Source organism: Sesamum indicum, linkage group LG7 (assembly GCF_026168435.1).
Source record: "Sesamum indicum cultivar Baizhima isolate 11 linkage group LG7, ASM2616843v1, whole genome shotgun sequence".
Taxonomy (NCBI): domain Eukaryota; kingdom Viridiplantae; phylum Streptophyta; class Magnoliopsida; order Lamiales; family Pedaliaceae; genus Sesamum; species Sesamum indicum.
Window position 1 is genome coordinate 10,299,707 of NC_142663.1, and position 11,872 is coordinate 10,311,578.

At 35.5% G+C, this 11,872-nt stretch overlaps 2 protein-coding genes across 2 annotated transcripts; both read right to left on the minus strand.

Moving 5' to 3' along the window:
* Window positions 1-2,456: 2,456 nt before the first annotated feature.
* On the minus strand, window positions 2,457-5,308 carry RALFL24 (ralf-like 24). Its single transcript, XM_088882331.1, has 2 exons — window positions 4,651-5,308; window positions 2,457-2,751 (listed from the first exon to the last, which is right to left on the minus strand). Exon 1 carries the CDS (start codon window positions 5,098-5,100, stop codon window positions 4,705-4,707), a length of 396 nt encoding a protein of 131 aa, XP_088738457.1. The 5' UTR covers window positions 5,101-5,308; the 3' UTR covers window positions 2,457-2,751; window positions 4,651-4,704.
* Window positions 5,309-8,331: 3,023 nt separating this feature from the next.
* On the minus strand, window positions 8,332-10,683 carry LOC105180103 (adenosylhomocysteinase-like). Its single transcript, XM_088882782.1, has 2 exons — window positions 9,860-10,683; window positions 8,332-9,373 (listed from the first exon to the last, which is right to left on the minus strand). Exons 1-2 carry the CDS (start codon window positions 10,568-10,570, stop codon window positions 8,627-8,629), a joined length of 1,458 nt encoding a protein of 485 aa, XP_088738908.1. The 5' UTR covers window positions 10,571-10,683; the 3' UTR covers window positions 8,332-8,626.
* Between the last annotated feature and the right edge of the window lie 1,189 nt (window positions 10,684-11,872).

The window sequence follows — 11,872 nt, forward strand, 5'->3', positions numbered from 1 at the left end:
AATGACAATAATCGAGCATTTTTACTGTTGATATTACATAACGTTGATGTAGGAGACATTTTTACTGTTAATATTACATAATGTTGATGTAGGAGAGCGTACTATATTAGTTGCAAATAAAAAGTTTAAATAATTTATAAATACCAAGGCCCTCTTTTTTTAATAAGGCTTCTTTTTATGACAAAATTGTAATGTTTATACAAAATTATAATGAACAATACATCATCACAATAGAGCATCGATATAGTCGCTTCGCATCAAATATATATATATATTTATATATGATGTGTACGGCCTAAAAAGACTTGGCCCAAAAGGGGTTTATAAAGTCCAAGCTAAGCCCGTCAGCCCAAGAAGAAGATAACCTACCAAAATGACCACGGACTTGATCCATGAAGGAGGCCTAGTAAAACACTTTTCAAATTACGAGCCTAAATGCAGGCCCAACTAGAACAACCCAAGAGAAGGGATACATCCCCCAAGACCCAGGACTCTTAAATCTAGAGGGATTCCCCTCAGGAAAGAAGTCATCTTCCAAGCAAAGACGTAATGTTGTGAGCTAATAAGTTGAAGATAAGATCAAAATCAGGCTTTATCTACACGTATTTTGACCCCTTTTTCGAGGATAAAGATGATGTACAGTGTCCAAGCAGAAGGGAACGCCCCCTCTATATATACAGGTTCAGTCCCCCAGCAGGGACACCTACTAGAATTTGAAAATTTGTTCTTTATTCTTTTTTTACCTATCGAATTATACTCTGATCATAATTTTTCTACGAATTTCTTAATCATATCTCAATTTCTTACTATGATTATTTATTTCTAAATTTGAGACTAATTTGAGCGTCAGAGTGTTAATGTGTTGTTTTTCATTTTTTTTTTTTTTAAATTCTTTTGCTTGATCGGCCCAAATCCACCACCGAGGTCCACATTTGTTGGATCCATGCTAAAATCACACGAATCAATATATGCGTCACACAAATCAAATACTATCTGGTATATAAAACTCATTTGCAAATCTACCTAATTAATATTTAGAAGATGATAGGATAACATAATTCACACCATCAACATTAATCAAAGAGTGGAATTCACGTCATCAGCACTAATTACCAAGCTTGACCCCATACATTAGCATTATTGAGGAGCGCAAATCAACAAAATTAAATTGAATATTTCATGAGTTGAAATTACTCAAATGCCATTGAGAATGCTGTCACTGACAAATAAAAAATGGATTAAATACGATTTACCCTTATATAAAAAAAAAATCATATATAAAAAAAATGCAATTTACCCCCTTATAATTTAAAAATAACACAATTTACCTTCTTTCAAAAATGGGGTAAATTACACTTTGTTTTTCACAAAAACTTTTTGATATGTTTTTTATCAATACAGAGATAAATTGCATTTAACCCAATATAAAATGTAATAACACGGTCTACTTTCCCTAATTATGAAACTCAATAAATAGGGGATTCCAAGTTCATTTCGAAATTGTAAAGTCGTTGGCCTCCAGTTTGTACTGAGACTTGAATTTATACCGTGTTTATCAGTTAGTACATCTTTGCTTTTTGTGATATGATTAAAATAGGATTAATTAAAATGTGATTAAAGATGTAATAATTAGATGTATTATCGGTTAATTTTTTTTATTGTATATTATTAAACTAAAGATTAATTAATAATTGCCGTTGTTGTACTGTTTGCAATCAAATCATCAACATGTGTCTAAATAGTACAAAGACTATACTATCCTTGGAAAAAAAAACAAAAATATCACTATTGAGTTTACGTTTGAAAAAGAAGGAACAGTGAAGATATGAAGTAGGATGCATCTGTAATTTTATGAATGTTGAAAGGAGTGTGTTTGTGTAATTAGATCTAATCTCAGAGAGTGTCAATGTAAATTACCTTTAATGTTAGGAGTTCGGAGTAACATAAGATGAAAGTTGTGCAAGGTATATGCAACAACTTAGAGGGTATGGTATTCTCAATACCGGTAGAAAATAATGTATTATTGATCATATTACAGATCAACAATATTAGGTATTTGTAAATATTTAAAATAAACACTTATCAGCTTATTCTTGAAAATAAGTTTGGAAATAGTAATTTTGTTTTACAATTTTTCTTTTTAAATTGCTTAAATTAATCAGCACAACACCACTAGGGATGATCATAAAAACTTGAAAATAGCCTAAACTTGTCAAATTAAATTCAACCAAACCGTTAGACGTGATTTGTGCCGTAAACCATTTATCATAAAAATTAAAATGAAACCACACTGCATTTAATAGTTTGATGGAAATTTAGAATTGAAAGAACAGCCAACAAATCGAACTGCCAAATATTTATAAATTCTTATTTTTTTAAAGATTAAGTATATAAAATGAATATGATGTTGTTAAATAAAATTTACTCTGTTCTGAAGCAAAAATGCACATTGACCGTTATGAAATCGATACGTTTTTCATTAATATGCAAGGACTTATGATCATTTTTGCATGAGATGAGTATAAACCTGCACCAGTATGTTGAGAATTTGACCTCCCAGCCTTGTCATATTGAGGTTGAACATCAGGTCGCACATGTTGAGGTCGAACACCCGTATCTCTATCAGAAGTTTTCTTGAAGATAGGAAACACTCTCCCAATCCACAAACCATGCAAATATGCACATACAGATGCAAATTTTACACACAAATTGCATAGTGTTGTCGCCTGGTTACCGTTTCATCGATGCAAACTGTGAATCAGGCAGCAAGAATGTTCAGTCAGGTTCTACTTCAATTGGTTCTGAAAGGGTGCTTCATGTTTCCAATGAGAAGGGTCATGTGCCTTTGCGATGAATTAAAGAATGCTACACTGATTTGTGATCAAGTCTTGTTTTGACAGGTAGTCGTGCTAGAAATTGATGATCACAAACAGCAAAAGATGAAGCATGATTGGGGGATTTCATGCAACTCCCCGAGTAGGTTTTCGATCCTTAGGATGTCTACATGATGATAACATAAAGCAAAATGGTGATATTACCACATGGAAACTATGTTACCCAAGTGGATGGTATGAAATAAGCCAGAAACACTACAGAGAATGCATGCAAACATAATATTCTTATTCTTTTCCAACACGGAAAAGCAAAACTTTATGTTGTACAAGGCAATTGAGAGCACGTAAATACATATATACAATGCAAAGCTACCGTTTCATCAATACAACAAATGATCTGCATTCCGCTCTATATCCATAAGCACACAAAGAAGTAGCTTTTGTTCATACTTCATAAGACTTCTAGTTTCGTAGTCAACATTACATCAAATATGGAAAGAGTAAATTCTGGTTGCCTCTGTTTTTTTCAGTTTTCACTTGTGCTTCTGTAAGCTAAAGTTCACGGAAAATGAAAGGACCCTTTAGGCTAATCAAGTAGCTCGCCTAAACACTAGAACAACATATGGTTTCACAGAGTAGGGGAGAAATGGACAGAAGAAGATAAGTAGTCTAAGAATTGAATAGGGCAAAGCAAATTGAGAAAAAGTATGGACCGCAATTATAGACATTAAAATTATACAGTCAATGGAAGATGAAGTACACGTTTGTGATGACGGAAATCAGCTAAACAAAGGTCTTATGAAAATGGAAAGGATACACTGAAGAGTTGATGCAAAATGTAGAAACTGAAATAAAAGCAACGTATTCTTTCCTCTCTTCCCTCTCTTAGGAGGTGGGGGTAGACTGGTGGCAAATAATGAAACAGTTCAAATAGTAGAAGCGAACAAAACATATGATCACCCCTTTAAACAAATAGTTTCTCTAAGCGAGTTTATCTAGTAGAAGTGAACAAAATATATGATCACCCCTTTACACAAATAGTTTCTCTAATTGACAAATCTCCATCAAACTGGGACCCTGTCTGGATTCCGAATCATATCCAGATTCGGACTATCAACGAGTTCTTCAAATAGCAGAACACATATAGAACCACAGAAATCTGACAGCAGGTATGAGGTATCATAAAAGATACTATACCAGGATGCCACTCCACAAATCAAGCTTCGCATAGAGTCTCTATCGTAATTTCTTTTTATATCTTAAACTTTCAATTGTAAAATTTCAAGAAAATGATTATCCATCCAAACAAAACTATATGCAAAGGTGCTGTTTAGTCTATCTCATGAAGAACAATTCAAATAACCAAATCCTCCCTCTCCAGCACTAAACAGAGTCTCCTAACCTCTATGGCTGTTCTTCACATTTCAATACGATTACAAAGAATGATCACTTAAAAACCAAAATGGATGCAGAAGAAGTTAAAATTTATGCAATTCAGTCAAACAATTACTTAATTTCAACCAACACCACTCTCAAAGGCCTTCCAAGAAAACTGCAGAAGAACATATATATATATATATTATTTGAAATTGAAACGACCTATATAATTTAATTAGTACACCAAGAGGGAGCACCCGCAGACAAAATTCTTAAAGAGGCTTCCCACACTCGAGGTTAAAGATCTAGAAATTAAACAAAAGTAACATTTATACCATACTAGTATACTTGCATCATAGAAACTGAACACAAACCATCAGACTTCTTAACCAGACCTTAAGTTACATGGGGGAAAGAAAAAGAAAAGAGAAAATTTTACCCATCCATTGCATTCTCTTACTGTAGAGGTGTCAAGAATCAAACTTGAACTCCACTAATCTCCCCTTGCACACCTGGTAATAATTTCACAACCTCTGTTGTAAGTATTAGCCACACCAGGGCCCTTACAATTGTAATATGAAGCTCCAGGCCTATCACAGGGCACCAAATCCCTTCTCAAAGTATCATAACTTATATATCTTTTCTGCATGAATAGAACCCTTCTATTGCTCTCAGAATCCATCATCTCCTCCTCTACTGCCACTTCTGAGCAATCACCAACTTTTCCTACACAAACCCTTTTCACCATTGCAGCCAATTCACCAGCTTTCACTGAATTTACCTCCAAAACTGAGATCCCACTACAGATTCCCACCTGGATTTGCAAGAAAGACAGTAATATCAAGAAAAGGGTGCAAAAGGGTTGTACTTGTAGCTGAGTTTTAGGCATTTTGTTGGATTTAGGGTGGAAACTTCAGCCGTAAGAGTGGTGAAACGTGAAAGTGAGATAACACGTCGTTGTGTGTTGTGTGTGTAAAAATGGTGGGGAGTCGGATCTTTTCGGGTAGGGGTAATTAAAGAGTTTGGAGAACGGAGGGTCCCTCTGTTACTACCATATTGTGATGTGCATTTGAGTGCAATGGGGTGAGTGAGAGTGACCCACCACCCTCATGCGCATATTTATTGAGCATGGACGCTTTCAAAGTTTCAAACATGTCCGTCTTCCAAAGTTACATCCTGTGGACTACGCTTTTCTTTTTGTTCTTCTACTCTTTTCAGGAAAACGGTGTGAACACAAACTTTTTAACATGAAAAAGTCTAAAATAATATGGATTACACTCCTGTCATTTTTGTTATGTCATTTTGGAATTATCATATGCGTGAACAATCAGTACATGCACTGATCCTATCAGTACAGTAACATTAAGGATTGTATCACGGTAGTTTTGAAAAAGAAGAGAACATAACTCTCAAATGTTTGCGACAAATGCACAAAAGTCATGCAAATTTACTTTAGATAGTACAAATTACAATATAAATATTCAAATAAAATTTCCGATTGAAGGGTTGTTATTTCGCTCTACTTAAGGAAATTCAAACTCACCACCTCAAAACATTGTCGTCCGTCTAATAATTTCATTTTTCATTTATCCTACTAGAATATAATAGCCCAACAATACTATATAACTCTAATACACTTTGGATAAATCGTAGAACAAAGCCTTATACATCAAAATGAACACATCCTTTCAACTGAAAAAACTCCTTTATTTTTACAAATATTTAGTGTATGTTAATGAAGAAGAATCATCCATTTTCATAGGTGGTGAAGTCCCCCCACTGCATAAATAAGAATTTGTGGACAATACTATGAATGCATTAGATGACAAAGTGGGAATAATGGCTAGTGAAAGAGATAATAAAGAAGTTAAAAAACCATGAGTTCTCTCTCGCAACATTCCTCCATTACAGAACCAACTGTAGAAAGTCTTTCACCGAATCAACATCTCTCTGTCCCCGTCGACCTTCTTCTACATCTGCGGAGGAAGTCCATACTCCACATACCATCAATCCAACTCTTCTACCTTCTGAACCCTCCAACTACTCCTGACCAAAACCCATCACGCTCATCGTCCACAATACCCACATACAAGCAAAAACTGGCAGTTCATACTCAGCATGTATATTTTCCATCTGTGATTAACAACTGGAATGATCAACTCACAACTATGGATGCATGGGGCATAGGAACTTTGTCTCTAAATATACCTAAAATTCAAAATTCACAATGTTGTATCCTAGAAATATCCAAGGCATATGCTAACGTGCGGAAGGGATGCGAAGGTCTGTTGAAATTAGAGCAACAGCATCTTTTTGGGCAATTCACCTATTTCATGGAAGACAAAGAAGCAGGCTACAGTGTCCAAATCCACTGCCGAGGTGGAATAGAGGAGCCTAGCTTCAACAGTGTGTGAACTTACTTGGATTAACTATCTTGTACAAGATCTTCATGTTGCTCTTCGGACGCCTATTCCACTTTTTTGTGATAACAAAGTTGTTATTCACATTACAGCCAATCCTGTATTTCATGAAAGGACCAAATATTTGGAAATTGATTGTCACATAGTAAGGGATAAGTTTAAGAGTGGCTTTGTTCTTCCCACTCATGCTGCTGCTAAGGACCAATAGGCGAATCTATTCACTAAGCCTTTGTCTGGTACAGTCTTTGAGTCTATGAAGTCCAAGTTGAACTTGGTGTCATTCTCCCCACGTTCAACTTATGAGGGGATGTTGAGATTAGAGCAACAGCAGCTGCAGCCTTGAAGCAGAGTAAAACAGCAGCAGTTCACTTGCTTTAGTGCAGAGTGATGAAGAGTCGTGTTTATTATTTCAGCAACTTAACCAATATCATGGCCAACTGTTGTTTGCTCAGGGTTTCTCTCTTTTCTTTAGAAGAAAAGGTTTTACAATTTGGATTTATTGGTCGTTTTCATGTTCCTATTAAAATTTAAACAAACACATTTTTTCTTGACATAATAAAGTTAGGAATTTTTTTAAACTGAAACTAAAATCTTAACATTTGATGGTTGGAACATCGTTCAGTAAATTACAATGAGTTCTATTAAAATTTGTTATTAATACGATTTTTAATCGCGATGCTTTAAATTAATTTTTTTATATATAAAATGGCACTGCAATTTAAAATCGTGGAACCACTAAAATTTTTGTTTTTTAAATAAAAAAATGGCAGCACCGTAATTCTGTCTATATCTATAAAAAATTCAAAACAATTCTATTTCTGTAAAAAATAATTTTAACATTATTAAAATAATTTCTCCAAGGAGAAAATATCTAAAAGTGAAGAGATGATAGAAATTAGTTTTTGAACAAAAAAACTATAAATTTCGATTTTATTTTATTTTTTATAAAGCTTTTGCCTCCTTCATCCTCTAGTTTTTATTTCTTCTGGTGCTTTCTGATAATCAAATATCAAGTTGTTGGCTTATAATTTAAAAAAAAAAAATCAAAATGGGCATTGGGGCAAAGCCCTGTTAATATATGTCAATGCTTAAAATCATATAAATAAAAAAATATTAATCGTGGGCTAGTAATCTTGGTCTTGGGCCAAGCTTTATTGGCCGCATGGACTTGACAGTGATCGGCACGACTTAGAAGTGAGAAAGAAAAAGAGGCAAAAAAAATAACGACAGAAAAATAAATAAATAAATATTATTTATATATTTTTTTTAAAAGAAATGCAAAACGCTATTTAAAATTACTATTTGGAATAAATATTTACAATTTTTTAAAAATAATAAAAATAAATATTTTATTTTCTAAAAATATGATAACATCAATTTAAATATTATAGTTTATATTTATATATTTCTATTTGATTAAAAGCAAATTGGAGTAGTTGGCGTTATAGATGCATTCACGTTATTTGTATTAGAAATGAGGGTGAATTTAGACATTTTGGCATGCCAAAAGTGGGTGGGAAATTGAAAACAATTCTACGATTCACATCCTCGCGTGAAACACACTCTTCACTAGAAATTGACAGAATATCACAAAGGAGTGTTTGGCGTAGTTCCATATCACATACGACTTTTGCGATTTTTGGTTGGTTTTCCTTTATTTGTTCTGCTGTTTCTAATTGTTGGAATGAAATGGTAAGATATATGTGGAAGTGATCATATTGCAACAGTTTGGAGTTGTAAAGAATACAATGAAGCCGAAAGCAATACATTTGCGCAGCAAGTACACTTTCTTCATATACTCTCAAATATGACAACAGAGAAATAAAAATGAAATTCACTGTGATGACTACTCAAATCCCCTCTTCAACTTATTCTTGGTCATCATCCAATGAACTCCCAAATTGCTGAACCCCCTCAACAACACTTTAGGTGATTCAAAAGAAACATTTGTGCTGTTAAACTAAATTGTTTTCCCAGTTTTATGTTGCTTTCCCCTTAGTACCTGTAGTGAGGAGGCTTGTAAGGACCCTCAATTGGGACGCTAATGTAGTCGGCCTGGTCCTTGGAGAGCTTGGTGAGCCTTGCACCAAGTTTGCCCAGGTGGAGGGCTGCAACCTTCTCATCAAGGTGCTTGGGCAACACATAGACCTTCTTCTCATATTTGCCCGACTTCCTCTCGTTCCAGAGCTCAAGTTGGGCAATAACTTGGTTGGTGAACGAGCACGACATGACGAAACTAGGGTGGCCGGTGGCACAGCCCAAGTTCATCAAACGACCCTCGGCCAAGACAATGATGCCTGTTTTTGTGTCTGGGAACACCCATCTGTCGGTTTGAGGCTTGATGGTGATTCTCTTCACACCAGGGTAGGTCTCAAGACCCTGCATATCGATTTCATTGTCAAAGTGACCAATATTGCAGATGATGGCGTTGTTCTTCATCTTCCTCATGTGGCCAACCATGATAATGTCCTTGTTACCAGTGGTGGTGACAAAGATATCAGCTTCGGAGACGACATCCTCGAGGGTGAGGACTTGGTAGCCTTCCATGAGGGCTTGAAGGGCACAGATGGGATCGATCTCAGTCACAATCACACGGGCACCGGCTTGTTTCAAGGCAGCAGCACAACCCTTCCCAACATCACCATAACCGCAAACAACACCGACCTTTCCAGCAATCATCACATCGGTGGCCCTCATCAGTCCATCGGGCAGAGAGTGGCGGCACCCATACAAGTTATCAAACTGGTAAACCACAACATGACAAGGTTATCAGCATCAAAAAAGAGAAGTACAACAGAAAAACTTGAAACTTTACAAACAATTCCATGATATTCGGTTGATATTGAATTCCTTTGTATATAATCTGATCAGATAATTAATTAGCAACGACATCACAACAACCACAACTAATACAACAATAAAGCCGAAATAGACTACAGAACAGATTCATAGCAGCAATTGCAATGTGCCAATTATATCAAATATAAGTAAACATCTAACACCAACTAAGATCTAATCAAGATTGATATGAGATCTAAAGCTTCAAGATTTGGCAAAATCAAAGTTAAATCCTATGAATCAATAAAAGAAAAAAAGCAAAATCCAATAACACATAAAGCAGTATCAGATTAAAGAAAACTACTTTCTACCTATAGCAACATACTCCCTCATAAATATCACATGCAAAGATCGGATCTATCAAACAAACAAACGAGAATGTAACTATACCTTGCTCTTGGTGACAGAATCATTCACATTAATTGCAGGGAAAAGCAGGGAGCCATTAGCCTGCATCTGGTACAACCTCTTCACACCAGTGGTGGTCTCCTCAGAAACGCCAACCAATCTTTCCTTCATCTTTGTGTACTTCTTAGGGTCAACCTTCAACCCATCTCTGATTATAGTCAGTACAATCTGGAATTCAGCATTGTCAGTAGAAGTGGGATCGGGCATCTTGCCGGACTTGGCGTACTCCTCCTCAGCTTTCACACCCTCATGGATCAACAAAGTAGCATCACCACCGTCGTCCACAATCAAATCGGGACCACCGTCGGGACCCCAGTCGAGGGCCCGCTCAGTGCACCACCAGTACTCCTGCAGTGTCTCACCCTTCCACGCGAAAACGGCGGCACTGTCGCGAGCAATAGCAGCGGCGGCGTGGTCCTGTGTGGAGAAAATGTTGCAAGAGCACCATCTTACTTCAGCGCCCAAGGCGGTTAAAGTTTCGATCAAGACGGCGGTTTGAATTGTCATGTGAAGGCTGCCAGTGATCTTGGCGCCTTTGAAGGGTTGGGAGGCCCCGAACTCGGTCCTGCAGGACATCAGCCCCGGCATTTCGACCTCAGCAAGCTCGATCTCGAGACGGCCGAAATCCGCCTGGGACATGTCCTTGACCTTGTATTCGCGGCCGGAGGTAGTCTTCTCAACGAGAAGCGCCATGGGTTGGGCGAATATAGGGAAAATCAAGGATGTTTGGGTAAAAGATCTAGATTTGCAGCTCAAGCTCGTCGGGTGAGTAGAGTTCACAAACTAGAAGGCAAGGGTAGAGAGGTGAGGAGAGGGATATAAATAGGTTAAAAGGGGTAAGAATGGAGGGTTGAGATTTGGAGGGTTTGGTGGATCTGAGATCTAGTAAATGCTTGTGGTGGGGGGTGGGCCAACATGATGACATGAGATGCAAATGTATAGCTTTTGTTTGATATTTAAGTTTTAGTTCTAAAACTTTATCCCAACTATTTTTACTCATTTTTTCATTATAAATAATAATTGGTATTTTTTGAACTTTTCTTATAATTTGTATAGTCAATCTATGGAAACAACTTTTTATAAGTGAAAATTATATTGTTAGATGTATTAAATGCAGTACGTTAGATCTGATAAATCTGTTATTTTTGGATAAAAATAAATTAACAAATTCATTCATTTTAAAATAATGATGATTTTTATTATTATTTTAATGAAAATTGAAGATAAAAAAAAATAAAAATCTTGGAAAAGATATTCGACCATGTTATTTTTAGTCACAAAATTACACTAGAAAAAAATATGAATCATTCCCTATATTTTAAATTACTATGGTTTAAAAATTATGCCAAATCAATACTATTTACTGCTGTCAAACAAAACAATGCAAAATTTGAATTTCTATTGTCGTATCTGAAATAATTTTAACTACAGCCAAAATATTTTTCATAAATTTTCTAGCTACTGTGATTTTTAGCACAATATACTTAATTAGTTTTGATTATTTTTCTAGTTATAGGGAAATAATTCAAGAACATAAAATCTTGCAAGAGGTGTAGAAGTTGATGTTTTCTTGCAAAAGTGGGAAAATTTGAAAGGGAATAAAAGGGAAATTAGGTGTGGAGGTTGGAGAATTGTGTGTGATAGAGCTTATGTGGTGATTTGTATGGGCAAAGAGCAAAGTTTGATCAAGTGAATGGATTTTTGTTACTTAAAGAGACAAGTCTTTGAACTCTAAGATGTGCTATTATTAAGGGAACAATTACATGTGATCTATAACTAAGGACAATTATTACCAGATAAATGGTAGTTTTCGTCGTTCTGAATTTATTTTAATGATTTCGATATAAGAAATTTGTCTGATTATACTTTAAAAATTCTTGCATTCTATACTAAAATTGAAAAGTCGAGCTTTAGAAAGTGACGGGAACCTTTCGCTCTTTCTTGTCATTTCATAAATAAAATTTTAACAGGATACTGTACTTGTTTTATGAGGGT